General features: G+C 41.2%; 1 protein-coding gene across 4 annotated transcripts in view; it reads left to right on the forward strand.

Annotated features, from left to right (window-relative positions):
- Positions 1–369: 369 nt before the first annotated feature.
- The window catches only part of gask1a (golgi associated kinase 1A), a 28,333-nt gene continuing 11,297 nt past the window's right edge, over positions 370–17,405 (forward strand). For all 4 annotated transcript variants that reach the window (XR_004764060.1, XR_004764062.1, XM_035405843.1 and 1 more), the window contains exons 1-2: positions 370–895; positions 14,640–16,274. Coding sequence is in view for 2 of the 4 variants with exons in the window: in XM_035405843.1 (XP_035261734.1) it covers positions 893–895; positions 14,640–16,274 (1,638 nt within the window). In the remaining 2 variants the exon portion in view is untranslated. The remainder of the gene's footprint in view (positions 896–14,639; positions 16,275–17,405) is intronic.

Below are 17,405 nucleotides of genomic sequence, written 5' to 3' on the forward strand. Positions count from 1 at the left end.
GACGAGCTCAGATTATATTTGCTTCAGCACCACTTTGGCAATGTAATGGCAAGTGGCTGCAGATTACAACACCTCAAAGCTTTACCCGTTCTGTTGATGGGTTCAGCCAGGTACACCCAGTAATATGTTTAGGGCTTATTTAACTGATCAATTAACCAATTTACAGATTCTCCGATTGAAATAAAGGGTGCCGTTAAGGTTAAGGTAAATGAAAAATAACTCTGCAAATGTATACAGTGGGGAATGTGGCATGGGCTCTTCAATATTTGACAGCTGGATATCGCGCATGGCTGGGAGGCCAGTCTGTTCTCGGGTTTCAGCGACCTTCACCAGTCGGTAGAGAAATCGAGGGCTTTTATTATGAAAGAACCTTTTCCAAGCGAACAGACTTTACGGGAGGGACGGCTGGTTCTGATTGACTTCGGGGCTGCGAAAATAGGAGCGTAACTTTTGTAGACTCTTAGCTAAGCTTTAATGTCGGGAAATCGTCTCTCAGTTTTCTTTTTACGACTTTTAAAAACGTAATATGTAGGCTATTACCTGATGAACATGTACTCTGTTAAAACACTGCATTGTGTTCTAATCAGATTGGCTGCACTTGACTAGTCCCAACGTTGGAAAAGGTGAAGATACCGGTGGTTCGTGAAAAATGCAACAGAGATGTAAAATTGTTCAAGAAGTTGAAATGCATCATTTTGATGGAAAACACTGTGGTTTATCGGATACTGAAGATGTACTTCCACCAGGGGAAATGAGTGGCACGCGAGCTGCCTGAGAAACTGAATGTGAATGATGATGCGTAACTTAATAGAGACGACCTCAGTCCGAAAGACCTGTGCGCGCAAATAGGCCATAGAGGTTAGCCTATTCCTGCAGCCTGAAGATAAATATAATGGTAAGTGGTAGACTGCCTTCCATAAATCCACGTATACTGTCGCAAGTTTCATATTGCACAGATGTGAAAATTGCTGAACTAGGAGAAATACGACACTGAAAAGACACGTGTACTAAAGTATTGTGCGTGAAATTGAATAGGACAGTGTGCTGTTCTGTTCGGATATCGATCAATAGCAACCAATGGAATGAATTTCTATAATCCTGTCGTCCTGATTTAGATAAGTATTGCCACAGTGCAGTTGCAGCGACACTTCACACCTGCTTTCGCCCGTAGTACGTGGCATCAAGAAGATTCAATACGGCTTCATAGATCTAAAACAATACGTGTCATGTTTCACATTCCCTCTTTTGATAAATATGCATATGATTATTTGTAGGCTATAGCCTATATCTTGCATTATGAATGTTTGTCGAGAGCCGTGTGCAGCGGTGGAGTGGAATCGTACACCTATGGCTGAACATTGTTCTGGATAAAGTAAACCCGTAGCCTAGTGGTTTTGAATCTATTGTAGATTTCCCGTGTGCTTCAAAAATGCAGAACAAATGAATTTATAATGTTCATGCGCGTTCTGTGAACAGAACAGTTTTTCACCTGGATGTTAGTCTGTTTTGCGGAAAAATCGGGCACTGTTTTATTAACACTCAGTGGGGAAACAAGAAACATAATCACCTAAAACCACACCCTAGATGCCTTAAAATATAAGGTAGTAAAAATGAGGCAAAACAAAAAAGTGTAGGGACTATGGTGCCTCCCCGTTCCTTCTGGATTATGCTAATCGGTGATGGTAAAACTGAAAAACAGATGTAGAAACTGTAGAAAGGGCTAAGGCTCTAAAATCAGTGCTCAGTTCGCAGTAAAATTAGAGTCTCGTACCCGGCATCTCTAGCATGGCGATGCCGTGTATATGATGTGTCGAAGAAAGTTCAATTCAGCTGGTTGTACTTAAAAGTAGGCTATATTTTCCAACTAGTGGATTCCGCAGGTTGAATTATTGCGAGCGGTGCACTGCACGGTAGTGTCACCGATCACAGTTGATTTCATATTCCATAACATAAACTATTTAAAGTTCCTGCATTCATGATATCATAATCATCCAAACAAGCACCCCTCAGGCTGCCGTTCCTGATAAAATGCTAAATTAGCCGGGAAATTGAGTATAATTCAGAATAGACCAATAATCATTTAGCCCCTACACACAGCGCGCGCAAACACGCTCTCTCTCTCTCTCTCTCTCTCTCTCTCTCTCTCTCTCTCTCTCTCTCTCTCTCTCTCTCTCTCTCTCTCTCTCTCTCACACACACTCACACACACACTCACTCACTCACTCACTCAGTGGCCAATTTATTATGTCACCCTACACTTATCTAGTATGGATAAGGCTCGTTGTTTTGTGTTTTTATTTTTCAAAAAAGAAAAATCCTGGAATTATTCTGTTTTTATTTTGAATATTAAACATGGGTTAAAATTGGTTGAAAAAATAGCCTAATGCAAAAATCCAGGGGTAAAAATCAGATCATAAAAATAACAGTGCAAAAATCAGGGTGAAAATGAGATTTTAATTCAAAATATTTATAACCTACTGCTTTTTTACTCACATAATCAGCAGCTTGTTTGCACTTTCTCCCCATTTTCCCCTCCACTTTCTATTTCTGGAAGTCTTGTTCTGAGCCGTCCTGTGGCTAGCTGAATCACCAATCAGAGCGCTCCTGTGCATACAGTGCCGTGAAAAAGTATTTGACGTTTTCCTTCCTCTATTATTGGATATTTGTCAGAATGAATGGTTTCAGATCTTTAGACAAAATGTAATATTGGACAAAGGGAACCTGAGTAAACGCAACCCGAGTAAACCCCAAAAAAAACATTAAAAAAATTATTTCATTTATTGAATGAAAAATGTATCACCCATATCATCCATGTGAAAAAATAATTGCTGCCTTAAACTTAATAACTGGTTGCACCATCTTTAGCAGTGATAACGGCAACCAAATGCTTGCTATAATTTGATATCATTCTTTCACATTGCCGTGGAGGAATTTTATTCCACTCTACTTTGCAGAACGACTTTAATTCTAGGACACATTGCTAGGTTTTTGAGCATGAACTGCTCGTTTCAAGTCTTGTTACAGCACCACTATAGGGTTTAAGTCAGCACTTTGACTTTGCCACTCCAAAACTTTAATTTTGTTCCTTTTCAGCCAGTCAGATGTGGACTTGCTCTTATGTTTTGGATCATTGTCTTAGCGTTCTTGTTCAGCTCACAGACAGATGACCAGACATTCTCATTAAGAATTTTCTGGTGCAGAGCAGAATTCTTGGTCCTTCAATAATGGCATGTCATCCAAGTCTCTTGGCAAGAAAGCGTCCAGAGACCATCACACTACCACCACTATGATGCTCTTACTGTGAAATGGTATATTTGCTTTATGCTAGAAATAATGGGACCTGTGTTGTGCAAAACGTTCCCCCTTTGTCTCATCTGTTGGGATTATGTTCTCACCATAGAACATTATCCCAAAAGCCTTGGGGATCATCCAGTGCTTTTTTGCAAATGTGAGAAGAACATTGATGTTTCTTTTGGTTTGTAGTGGCTTCCACTTTTCTACTCTCCCATGAATCCAATTTTTGCCCAGTCTCTTTCTTATTGTGGAGTCATGAATACTGACCCTAGCTGAGGCTAGAGAGGCCTGCAGGTCTTCGGATGTTCTTCTGGGACCTTTTGTGACTTTGTTGTTGCTGCATCCTAGGTGCCACCTATCATCTGTGAAAGCAGCGTAAAATACAGGATTTTAACTCAGTAGGAGAATGAAAGAGGCGCCTGGGAACCTTGACTATGAAGCACCATTAACATTGAATGAGCCTGCTCCCGTTCTGCCTCATCACAAAGATGCTCTATATGATTGAGATCTGCGGACTATGCAGGCCATTAGAGTAAACTAAAGTCACTATAAATATTTGTAGAAACTAGCTTCACATGATGCGTGCTTTGTGACATGACTCATTATCCTGCTGGAAGTATCCTTTTGGAAAAGGGTAGACTGTGGCCATAAAGGGATGCACATGGTCAGCAACAATGCTTAGGTATGCTGTGACATTCAAATGATGCTCAATTGGCGTTAAGGGGCTTAATGTGTGCCACAAAAACATTCTCCACACCATTAAACTGCCACCACCAGACTGCACTGTTGACAAAAGTCAGGATGGATCCATGGATTCATGCTGTTAACACCAAATTCTGACCCTACCATCGGCATGTCACAGCAGAAATCAAGATTTGTCAGACCAGGCGATGTTTTTTCCAGTCTTCAGTCATCCAGTTTTGGTGATCACATGCCTACTGCAGCCCTAACGTCCTGTTCTTTGCTGACAGGAGTGCAACCCAGCATGATTATCTGCTGTTGTAGCCTATCCACTTCAAGGTTTGATACATTGTGCATTTAGAGATTTGCTTCTGCACAACTCTGATGTAAACAGGTGTTATTTGAGCATTTGTGGCCTTTCTGTTAAAGGTGTAGTTTCTCATTAACAAGGTGTTTTTGCCAACAGAATTGAGGCTTAGATGTTTTTTTGTTTATTATTATTTTTTGTTGTTTGTGGACATTCTCTGTAAAGGAGCCTGTAGTGCAGTGGAAATCCCCTGTGGGTAACCATTTCTGAAATGCTGGAACCACCTTGTCTTGCACTAACAATCTTACCATGGTCAAAGTCACTTATATCAAGCATCCTGCCCGTTCTAATGTTTGGTCTAACAACAACTAAACCTCTTCACCTGCATGCTTTATATATTGAGTTGGAGCCACATGATTTACTGTTTGGAGGCAGCTGTTTGTGTTAAATAGCAGGTGTACCTAATAAAGCAGCCACTGAGTGTATATATTGAATACATGAAGGAGGAATAAAGACACTCTCCATGAAGTGCCCCCATCATAGATTCTATATATGAACCACATAATCTGCTACCTGTCATTAGCATTAAAGTTCTGACTGCTTGGTAAGTCTGTAGATTCTGTGTATCCACCATCCAGAGCCAAGATGATAGAACCATATAGAAAGATATAGAAGAAAAGGTTCTAGAGAGAAAGTACATTGTGCAGATTTCCTTTCAATAAACAAGACCAGGTCAAAACCTAGTGGAGCGGCCGACCAATGGTGTAACTTCATAACTCGGCCGACCAATGGTGTAGCTTCATCACTCAGTCACAGACATTCACGTTTGTAGGGCTTGCCCCGATGTTGCGGTTCAGCCAAAATGGGAAAAATAGCCTGATTTGCAACAAGCAGTTTTGTTAAAGCATCTGTATTATGGAACCTGTCTTCTGCCAAATGGATGCATTGGAACGAGCTGTGTTCACAGCTGGGCCCTTGACTCACGAGCTGTGGAAGTGAAAGCAGCAAGGCTCAAATTCCATGGTGATATCAGGTCTCATAGCTGAGCAGTCTAAACAAGCCCAGGTTCCTGGAGGAGACAGGGAGGAATGTTATCATTTCACTGCGTGACGTATGACCCTTGTAACAACCCTGGCTAGAGCCGCACACACAGCTGAAGAAACAACAGCGTCACTTCTATCCGTTTAGTTCTGCGAAAATACTGCTGGTGATATAGAGATTGCAGGTCGAATCATGAGGTGCAGGTCTGTTCATCAGATTCATCTAATTTGGATGAATCTAATCCACTATCAAAATGATACTGAACACCCCCTGGAAGATTATCCTCTAGTCTAGTTTGGTAATGGGGCAGATTCTTATTTGTGAAACCCCTTTCCCTCTGTCTAACCAGCTCTGTTTAACAGTCTTGCCTCGCTGCATCTTGCTGTTGCTAAAGAGGTTTACATTGGACGGAATGGACGATTTGGAATTTCTGCAGGAAATTTGAGTCATTTGTGTTTTTTCACTTAGAGCTGGCCAGGGCAGATCTGGCCTTAAGAGCTCTTTACGAGTTCTGTATAGGCTATGCGTCTCCATCCCTTTCCCAGCCCAAGAATGCAGTGCTGATTATGTCTGCTTTTAAGAGGTTGGGAGTAGGAGTGGGGAATGTATGCCTGATGGAAACTTGCTGGTGGGGCCAACCAGAGTCATGCTAAAGGGGAAATCAGTGTTTAGTGCCTGTGGGGAAATGCATGCCTTCCGAGAGGGAATAGAATTTTTCTGTCCTTGAACAACAAATAAAAGGACAGTAAAATGAGTTCAACCAACAGTGATGTGTAAGTCTAAGCAGTGATTTTGTTTGAAATGTAGTATACAGAACAACTGATGCATCATCTAATTCATGTTTGCCAGGATGGCACTCCCAGCGCAGAGAAAATCTCACACAAAGCTGAACGTCAGGGTGTGTGTGTTTTTTTGTGGGATCAGTCACTGGGTGTTTTCTCTTTGCTCCCATCTAAGTGCTGGTGTGATGTGTGACAAATTCAGATAAAACAAGCTGAGTTATAAGCCAAATCTCAAAGCAGCTACATTCTGTGAATGTGTGTAGTTATAAGGGTTCGTACGGTCATGAAAAACCTGGAAAAGTCATTGAAATTTAAAATGCCCTGGAAAAGTTATGGAAAATAATATTTTTCAAAAGTTTTGGAAAAGTAATGGAAATATAGCTAAAGTTGCATAAAATATAATTACTAATTAATACAATCATAAAAATAGTATGTATAGTAATAAAACGTAAATTGGCACGTAACCTTCGCGGTATTTTGGTGGTGTGAGAAGTTAATTTGGTCTGGCTCCGTCTATTTACAGGTACGCTTCTGCTAATGTAGCAGTTAGTAAACGTAGGCCCTACTGTGCCGACAATATGCCAGGGAAGTGCAGCTTCAATAATATATCAGGGCTCGACATTAACTTTTTAACTTGGTAGCACTGGTGCTCCCAACTTCAAAAAGTTAGGAGCACCCACCAAAATGTAAGGAGCACCAACAATATGCAATAGTTTTTTTATTGATAAAAAACGACAATATAACAGTACGGTTTACAAGTAACAGTTAAACTGTCACGCCTAAAATGTGTCGACTCTTCAAGGAATTGCGTGTTATGCATTCAAACGACAAGGCGCTTCTCGTCACATTAATACCGCCAATTAAATCAACCGCCAGTAAACTGCATCGGAGAAATTAGCTGTTTCAACCGGGTCGCTACACAAAACACTACGTTAACGTTTAAAAAAAAATGTTCGCTTCAAGTTTTCAGCTTTCAATAACGCTAATAAATTGAACATAAACTTTTGTCTTCAGGTAACATTAGTTAACCCGTTAGCTCTCTGTGTCGCGTGACAGTGGAGTGCAGCGAAAGGGAGTGATTGAAGGCTAATATTAACCAGTTTAAAATCAGCATTGAAGGTAAGAATGTCAAGCTCACGATTGGTTAGAAGGGTCACCGTCATCTCATCAGGCACATACTGACTGTACTAACTAGCGAATGTACAGAGAAAGAGACGTTCGACTGGAAAAAGAAAAAAGAAAAAGGTCGCACCACAACAATTATTTGCACTCGCACAAATGCTCCCAATTATATTTCGAGGTCGCACAGATTAAATTTCGGGAGCATATGCGACCAAAATGGTCGCAATTTCGAGCCCTGTTTGAGACATTGAGAAAAATGTTAAACTATTCGAATTAAAATATGAGAGAATGTATCTAAGTGTGTCTGTCTGGTGTTTATTTGTTATAGAGAGGCACCATATGTTTCAGATGCAGACCTAATTTTACTTAGTGTTACAATAAATAATTTTAAATCGTCCCGCTGAGATGGAGTCATTTGTTTTGGTCATGGAAATTCAGTTAAAGGTTGTGGAGAAGTCATGGAAAAGTCATTGAAAATCATTGGTGAAAAAGTGTATGAACCCTGAGTTATGAATAGTTGAAACATTGCTAGAAGTATGACAATTGCATTTAATATTTCACACTCTTACACTTACTGTTTAACTATGGGTCCATTTTTTTAATTGTGAAGGCCGTACGGTATATATTTCGGCAATGCCTATTTCCATAGAAAATCTGACCAATCAGTTTGAGTGAAACCTTCGATGGGGTCAACTTACATTTTTGGTATCTGAGCAGCGATTGATTTTCTTACAAGTCAGTCAAGTACAGGAGTAGGATGACTTAGGCAGAAAGATCCCTGCTTTAGAGATCTTTGGGGGTGAGCAGTATCTCACACGCTTGGTGGATGACCTGGACCTAGCCCGCACTTCATGACCATATAAGGGTCTCCTTTTTTTCCTTGCTGCGCCATTTCTGTACCCAATTTGTACAGATGGTGGCACAAAAACTTCTTTACAGTTTATGGCCTTTGCCCAGTTAATGTTACTGCCCCCCCATCCCTCCCTGGCCTTAATTGCTTTTGGGACATTTTTCTGATTACCCATCCCACAAGCTCCGGTGTAGCAGCTCATTTTTATATAAGTATACACTTGCAAAGTCAAATTTTAATCGTTGAAGTTGCCTAGGAAGCAGGAATTTCAGATCTTACTGTCTCTAAACTTTCTGTAAAATATGAATTTATTTTAAATGAATCATTGAATGACATTTGAAAAAATTGCCCTGGAAACGCACCCAGAATGCCCTCAAAACTTATTTCATGAGAAAAAAGTAGCCTCTGTAAAAAAGTAAATTTCCTACCCTGCTGTAGAGTTCATGAAAAATATTGAATTCTGAAATGCCTGTGAAACCTTTTGTAATTCAATAACGAGTAGTTTCAGATTGTAATTTATAAAAATGTATTCATGTAGAAATGCAAATGTAAGATTTGAAAGAGCCATGCTGTTTTTACATTATTTTTCAATATCACAAATCAGTGATAAATGCTGTGTTTTGGGATGGTTGAATGGATATCTGAAATATCAGATGGTTGCAAAATGTCAGACCTGCACAAACAGCATAGCATAATGGAGTGATATGAATTTTCTGTTTCGGATTCACAAGATGGTGAGAGAATTTACAGAACATCCTATTTCAGTAGTACTAAGAGTAGGAAGCGCACCACTCTCTTTGTAAATCAAACTTGCCACAGCCATAAAACCTGGTGCTTGACTGATGTCAGTGTACAGCAAGACAGCGATTGGTAAATGACACAAAACATGCACTGAACTTTCAGCTTCAGTCTTCTCTCATCAACTTCATCCATACACTGTTCTGATAAATAGAGAACCAATTTTGGTTTTGTTAGTGGTTTGGTAGAGACAACCACCTGTTTCTGTAATGAAAGAATAACTGTCTCTCTTCTTAAAGACAAAGAAGTAAGTATGATTTGATATTCATGGAAATAGCTGGTGTTTCGTGCATGAATTTTGTAGGGATGCACAAAAACTTTGTGATCATAGTGGCATTTTTCGATGATGGCTGAACTTACTGGTGATTTTGATAAGATTACGAAAAATGTAATGGGTGGACATGATGATGCAACAACCATAAACCAGAGGGGTGATGCATTTGTTGCACTCATGATGCTGTAAATTAGGTGAGATGCAATTTTCTTGGGAAAATTGTCCTCTATTTTTAGTTTTAAATTTTTTTATCGGCCAAAGTTACAAGCAAAGTAGTCAAGACTTGGTAGCTGTTTACACTCATGCACTCCACTTAAAAATAAAAAAAGTTTAAATATTGTTATCCAATTAAAATTTGTCATGCCTTTTCATGAGTTGATGTCTGTACTTAGTAACTATAAAATTATTATATTGGGCTATAACCATGGGAGCTGTGAGCCAATGACTTTCCGATTGAGCCTGGCATAATCCCCCGGCCACCCTTCCCCACTTGCGGCTATGTTGTTTATTTCATTTTATCCTTTGAGGCGCTTTAGAGTCAAGGTTGAAACTAGTGAAGCAGGGAATCTGTTTTAATGGGTTTTCATTCCCTCTACAGCATATGTAACTGAACTCTGAATGGGATATTTGTTTAATCCATCAAATCCTCTAAAATAATTTACTAGCTTACAATTACCTAGCCATTGGATTATTGGTTTTGTATAAATCATTGCCCTGCTGGTTGGGTGCTTAAAGTGGAAAAAACAAACATTCTGCATTGTATGGATTACTCAACCTTGTCTATCGTTAGAACAGTTAAGCACTCCCCTCCCCAGTTTTATTTTTGTAAATTATTTCTCCTACTCAAGTGTTAAATTGAAAGTAAGGATAAAAAAGAAAGAGCACCAGCTGCCTGAAGAGAAGGAGAATACATTGGCATTCACCTCATGCTTTTGTCATGGCTAGAGGCTAGAGATATGTGGAACAGAGCCAAATCATTTGCAATTGCAGAGGTGAAACATAATGGCTGTAGGTTCAAAGATCTCCTTCCTGGCCTGGGACATTCTAAAATAACAAGCGTGGAGGGGAGGGCAAAACAAAATCACCATAAGGGTGATTCACACTACACAGCTTGACCTTGGTGTCTCAGTGGGCTGCAGCAGTAGCAGCAGCAGCAGCAGCAGTGCATTAACCGCTGTTACTCTGAGTCTTGCACATATCACCCAGCAACATGCTCTCTGACTGCAGTTACTCTGAACTGTGCGCATTACCCAGCGGAACACTCTCTGAGTCAGCTCACAATTCATCTCTCCATATCTGCCGCCCCTCAGCTGTACTGCATTATTGGGTGAAGTCACAAAGGGGTGATGAAGGGATGAACAATGAGGTGCCTGATGCAGAGCTTGTATACTGCAGTGCCTCAAGACTGTTCTTTAACAAAGAGCCACAGGGTAAATGCCTCCCCAAGCAATTCAGATTTATGGAACTGTGGTGTGAGCTGTTATCCTTTGCCTCCACAGATCTCCTTTATCATCTTTTCAACCCCGCCCTCTTCCAGTCACCATTGTGTGAATCACCTCATTAACTCTATAAGTGACTGTGAGTATTGGGGGTTCCAGGCTGGGTTGAGGGCAGTGGGCTTTGGGGGCTTCAGGCTAAGCTGTAGCTAGGGTTTGTCTTTGAGGCCCCTTATGAGGATAGTTTACCAGAGGGACTGAATTTCTCTCCTTCAGGTGATGGGACAGTACGACAGCAGGAATGTCATCCACCAGTTTTCTTTGCAAAATTGACTTGTGTTGACATTTCTATTGGTTCCTGTGATGTGAGTGATTCTTGCCTGTAAGCCATGGGACTGTTATTCATCATTATCACTTTGTCTCTGTCTCTCTCCCCTCCCTCAGTCCCCCCCTCACACATACACACACACACATGCACACACAGGCACACAAATACACACACACACACACACACAAATACAGAGGTGATAACTACCACAAATCGAAATGTGAATAGAAGACCTGGGGGCTTCTCTGTTAAAAGAAAAATTCATCCAAAGATGAATATATATTTATCCCATCTGCAAGTACACAGAAGATGATAAATTCAATTCCCTGTTGACAAGATAGCACACCTATGATTTAGGAAAATGACTCCTAATGTAAGCAGGGAGAATTTATTTTTAATTTGAAAAGTAGGCCTATCAGTTTTCAATTACAGGTTAGTCATTTTGCAGATGCTTTTAGCCAAAGAAACTTTTAAAAAAATGTGCTTTTCACATGATAAACAAACACCACTTGAACTAGAGATTTACATAGTCAAATATGTGACACCATGAAGGTGCATGTCCCTGGACAAAAATAAAGACATCAGCATGCATGCTTTTGGCTGCTTGTCATCGTTTAAACACTTCCAAAATCAATCACCTATATGTGTGTAAGCACTTGTTCTCTATCTATAGAGATGTTCCTGTCACTGTCATTTTATATTCGAAGACCGTATATGCAGTCAATCTGCGCTTCCCTTGCCTTAAGCTCCGATAATTTATTGCATCATCAAATCTTTCCAGTTGTCTAATAAGAGATGTTGATGAAATGCTTCATGTGAATTGTAGAGATGTTGATGAAATGCTTCATGTGAATTGTATTACATTGCCAACCCGAAAGGACGGTCTTGCTGAGCACAATGGTTTTTAAAATGGGCACTTACAAGAATGAATCAAGCTTTGTATTGGTTAATTTCTACCACAATAAACCTAACATGGAGTTACTAACAACAGGGGGGGAAAAAAACTCTAACTACAGAGCCCCCCCCCACAGAAGACTTTTAGAATTAACATGACTTGATGCAGGAATAATAATCAAGACAATAACAAAAGATTAAGTGATGATATTGATCATTTTAGCTTATTAAACCTTTATTAAATTTGTGTTGATATGTATTTCTTATTTTCATGCTCAGAAGCATTGTTCTCTCAATGTCTCCTTACTTAGGCTATGAAAAGCTGTTACATTGTTCTAGCAGAGCAGTTTCTGTTGAAGCCTATTTTTTAGAGGGGAAAATAAAACCAGGTCAACTGCATATAGCCGGATTGTGACTCTACTGTCATGTATTCTGAACCCAAGGGATGTAGACTGTACCCACTGCACCAGTAATTCAGTTATGTAAATACTGTTCCACTCTGGACTCAGACCTGCAACACTGCTTCACTCCACAATCTTGTTTGATGGATTCAATCCTTAGCTCTCTTCCCTGTCAATTACGTACAGTGCACTTGTTCTCTGTCTACACTGATTTAATTAAATCACGTTCCGTCCAACATTGTTGATTTGATTGGGGTACACTTATTGTGGATTGATGACATACCTGCGCTGTTTATGGAGCAAACTACGGTGGCTCTGAAGTGCAAAACATAAAAACAAAAAGAAAACACAAAAACAAAAACTTTCGGCCCTGAGGTGTAGATGCAACATACAAAAACAAAAAGGAGTGGTCCTGAGGTGCAGATGCAACATACAAAAACAAAAATGTGCAGCCCTGAAGTGCAAAACACGAATGCAAAAAGGAATGCAAGAACAAAAAGGAGCAGCCCTGAGGTGCAAAACACAAGCATACAAAAACTAGCAGCCCTGAGGTGCAGATGCAACATGCAAAAACAAAAACTAGTAGCCCCGAAGTGCAAAACAGAAACATACAACAAGTAGCCCTGAGGTGCAGATGCAACATACAAAAACAAAACCTAGTAGCCCCGAAGTGCAACAGTGCACCTCAGGGCTGCTAGTTTTGTATGTTTGTGTTTTTAACCTCAGGGCCGCTCCTTTTTGTTTTTGTATTTTCTTTTTGTACTTGTGTTTTGCACTTCAGGGCTGCATATTTTTGTTTTTGTATGTTGCATCTGCACCTCAGGGCCAAAAGTTTTTGTTTTTGCGATTTGCATTTCAGAGCCACCGTAGCAAACAGAGATATAATACATGCCCATGAGGGAGAGCCTGTGAGAACGAGAGATTAAGCATAAGTGACTGAGTGAGACCGAAAGATTTTTAACATAAACACACCACAAAAATTGACCAACATTTTCAAAATTAAATATTCTGAATAAAATCCTTGTTCAATCTAATTAAAAAACAGGGTTGTTTCTGTTCAGTGTGGACCTGACAACAGAACTATGAATACTGTCTGCCTAATCAAGAGATATACACAGACCAGCAAAGTGTATCATGGTATTGTGCTGGAGTGTGTCTGATTACACGCTGAACTTCTGACTGTGGGATTTTCCACTTGAAGAGCACGGGCCTCTTTTTGACCCGCCTTCTGCTGTCATCTGTGCGGCAGCGGGTCTGACCTGGGACCACAGAGGATAGTGTTTCAGCAGAAACTGCGTCGGAACTTCAAAACGACATGTGAGACATTCTTTGCATGGAGCATAATGGAATCCTTTCACTGGAAGATCTGGGAAAGCCATAAACCACATGGACTGTGAGGGGGAGATGGCACCATTCTGAAACATTCCTTGACATTCAAATTTCAATTCTACATTGAATGTACTGCATAATATATATTCTAGTAAATATTGCATTGCTGAAGCAAGTACTTAAAAGTGTATATAGACTAAACAACCTTGGTGCCAGTTATGGATTAGGTGTCTGAGAAAAGGGGACATGATTTAATAGAAAAGGAGGACTTGCGACAGGATCATTTTTCACTTATCTAAGCTGAAATGTTCTCAGTTCTTGGATAACTTGGTGCTAAAGACTGTATCTTGGGTTCAGTCAACATTTACCTGTAACTCAAACTGTTTAGGAAGGAAAGAAAAAAAATGACAATGGCATTTATCATGAGCTATCTTGATTGATTCTGATTGGTAAACTGCTGCTTGAATTGGGATGATTTGAATTTATAATTAGTGTGGGATTTGGACATGTTCAGTTCTACATTGGGTGGTAAATTATTTAAGAAAAAAAAAAAAAGCTAGAGACCTCAGTGAAGACTAACAGCACTGCAGTGTCTACACATGGGTCAGTAAAATTGTTCCAAGACCTGGTCTAGCCAGCTGGAAGGCATCACTGAGTGAATGCACTGTTTTGACTTCTGGAAGATTCAACAAAGAACACTTTTCAGAAAATGTTGTCTGTGGTGTTAATAGACACCCTTGTATGTCTGGTATCTGGTATATAATTCAACATCAATAGTAAAACAGTTTTTATAGGATATGTTTGTGTGGATCTGTTTGAACAATTAGGCTAGCTGTTAATGAGGTTATTAATGCAACACCCTTTATTGTTCATAAAAATAATGGAAATGCAAGGACTTAGCAATGTGAAATATTCAGTGAGAAACCTCCATCTTGATAGATCTACTGAATTGTGCAATGTTGGAATCAGATAACAGTAATAAACAGAAACTCACTGTTGGCTTAAATATGAATAAAACTGTATTTGTTACACAGTACATTATTAGTGACTTTAGCTTTTTGTCTCAGCTGATCTCATAGCTGTTGATTATATTTGTCTTCCAGGCCCTCAGACATTGGTCGAGGATGTGCTGCAGGCGGAGGTCAGTTGTGGCCTTTGCCTTCTTCTTCATCTTGTCCGTTGTGATGATCAGTGACCTCCCACCTCTCCCAGAGGAGAACCACAACCTTTCCCAGCGAAGTCTGCGTTCGACTAGGCGGGGCCACCATTGGGCCCCCTCTGAACCTCTTCATCCACTGCCTCTGGATCTACACCAGGGCACCAGGAAAAAACGGCATGCCAAGGAACCAGCAGAGAGGCAGAAACACCAGCGAGCCAGCAGCGTCCAGCACAGAGGGAGTGGGGTACATCTTGGGGCAGGGATGGTTGAGAGCAGATGGAGTGGGGGCAGTTTCCAGCAAAAGGAGGGTGAAGGTGAGGGAGGTGATACAGGTAGGGTGCAGAACAGAAGAGGTGCAATACAGCATAGAGAAGTGGGTATTGGAAGCCAGCACAAAGAGGGTAAACATGGAAGTGGGGTTCAACACCAAGCAGAGGGCGCTCGGATTAGAGGAAAGCATAGAGAGGATGAGGACTTGCACAGAGTCCAGCAAATTAATGCCGGGGTTCAGCACAACCATAAGAGACGGGACACTCATAAAGCTAGCATGAAGAGTCCAAAGGGCAATAATACCACTGGTGTGAGTCAGAGGACCTCTGAGTCCACATTCCACAGAGAGAAATGGCCCCACCCGCAGAGAACTGACACAAGAAGCGGTAGAGACACCATCATCCCTATCCAGCTACCTCCACCCAGACAGCGCTCACAAGGAGCAAACAAAGCAGAGGTGAGGGTCTCCACACAGAACCATCCTAAAGACCTTGAGTCATCCAAGCATGCCAGCTCTGCAGACAAGCGCAGTGGTGAAGGCCATGCTGCAAAGGCTGTGAGCCCTCATCAGGCTGGGAAAGGCATGACCCGCAGAGACCCTCGAACACAGGAGAATCAGGAGGAGAACAGGAAGAGGCAGAGCCCCAGCTTGGTCCGTATGGAGGGGAACAGGTCCAGCGTGGGGGCTGAGGTGGAGAAGTTCAGCTGGTGTGAGAAGCTGAGTGAGGAGACATTTATAGACAGGGGGAACAGAAGCATACGTACCACAGCGCAGCCCCTGCCTTGGCTCTCTGAGGATGACATCAGGAAAATGGAGCTACTGTCCAGCGGCACGGTGGTCAGTAAAGCCAGAGTGCCTTCCCATGGGCAGGTCCTACAGGTGGGGCTCAGGAACAGGGGTGCCAGCCTGAGCGGTTCAGCTAGCCAACATGAGAGCCACTGCCAGCAGGGACTCTGTGCCCTGATCAAGCGTCCGGATGACTGGTATGAAGTCTTTGCTTTCCATCTGGATCGGGTGCTGGGCCTGAACAGGAGTCTACCTGCAGTGTCGCGCAGTTTCCACAGTGACCTCCTGCCATACAGGTATACCAGTGGCTCAGTTCGGCCCGTTGTGTGGTGGGACCCGGACATCCAGCACCTGGCAGATGATGACAATGATCAGAACAGCTTCTCTCTCACCTGGCCACAGTACCAGGCCCTGCTGAAGGCCCACTGTGGCAGTAAGGGAGCACCCTCAAATTCCTCAACCTGCATAGGTGTTCACCACTCAGAATGGGGAAGACTGGCATTGTTTGACTTTCTTCTGCAAGTAAGTAAGAGTAATGCTGACATCATATTCACTTCTTTTGTGTATTCATTTCTAACCCTTACCACACACACGCACACACAGGCATCTTAATTTTAATGTCTTGGGGGGTTTGAATCCTGACTGCTGAGAACTGTTTAAAGTATTAAGGGGCAGCAGTGTAGCATGAGGTTTAGGGAACTGAATTTTCAAGCAGATGGTTTTAATGCTTAGTGGGACACTGCTTCTATGCACTACTTTAACTGAAGATGCTTAAGATTATATGTGTACTTAAACGGAATTGTTTCACTCACTCTCCAGTTAACTAAATAGATCATGTAAATAATTAATAATAGTATCTTAAAAGCTTAGACAGCCTACTAATACTGTGTTCATATTAAATTCATTTATGATTAATTGTCATTTTTAAAAGAAACTACAAAAGTTTCTTTCAGACTTCTGTTGCTTTTGATCTCCCTGGTCTAAAACATACCCTTTGGTAGGCTGAAGGGAGACCTCATCAGCACTGAGTGTATGAAAAGATTATATAATTGAAATAACTCACATCTGTTTCTGACAAAGCCACAGCATCAGTACAAGGCCCGATTCTCTCCCGGAAGTGATAAATCTGATTGCTTTCGATGTATTTAATTTTTGCATGAATCACAGGAACGGGTATTGCCTGTGCCTTATTAGATGTACAGCTTAATAAGGCATTATCTGCAGCTTTTCATCAGTTCAGTTCGATTAAGAACCCAGAGAAGTTCTCTCTGGAGTGTAAGGGCAGTTTACTTCTTAGAGAGCTGTAATTTATCGTCAGATCTGTATGAAAGTTTAATTGGCCATCAATAAATGGCCTTTAATTGGACTGAGTCACTTCAGTGTCCACCAAAGGATTACTGACACCAGGAAGGTGTGGATTCCGACTACAGCTGGATCTTTAAGAATGTGGGGTTTGTATCAGAAGTAAGTTTGGGGGTCAGACCTTAGATTATCTTTATAAATATGGAATTTGGAACGCTAGGTGGCTGTGCGTTTGCTCTCTGTTTTGTTCATTCTGAAAGTCAGCCCTCAGTTAATGTATTTCTCATGTGGAAACATATGTTTCTGGAACTATACCAGGTATACTTCACTCATTGGTGCCATTGACTAAAC

The sequence above is a fragment of the Anguilla anguilla genome, chromosome 1, assembly GCF_013347855.1.
Source record: "Anguilla anguilla isolate fAngAng1 chromosome 1, fAngAng1.pri, whole genome shotgun sequence".
Classification (NCBI taxonomy): Eukaryota; Metazoa; Chordata; class Actinopteri; order Anguilliformes; family Anguillidae; genus Anguilla; species Anguilla anguilla.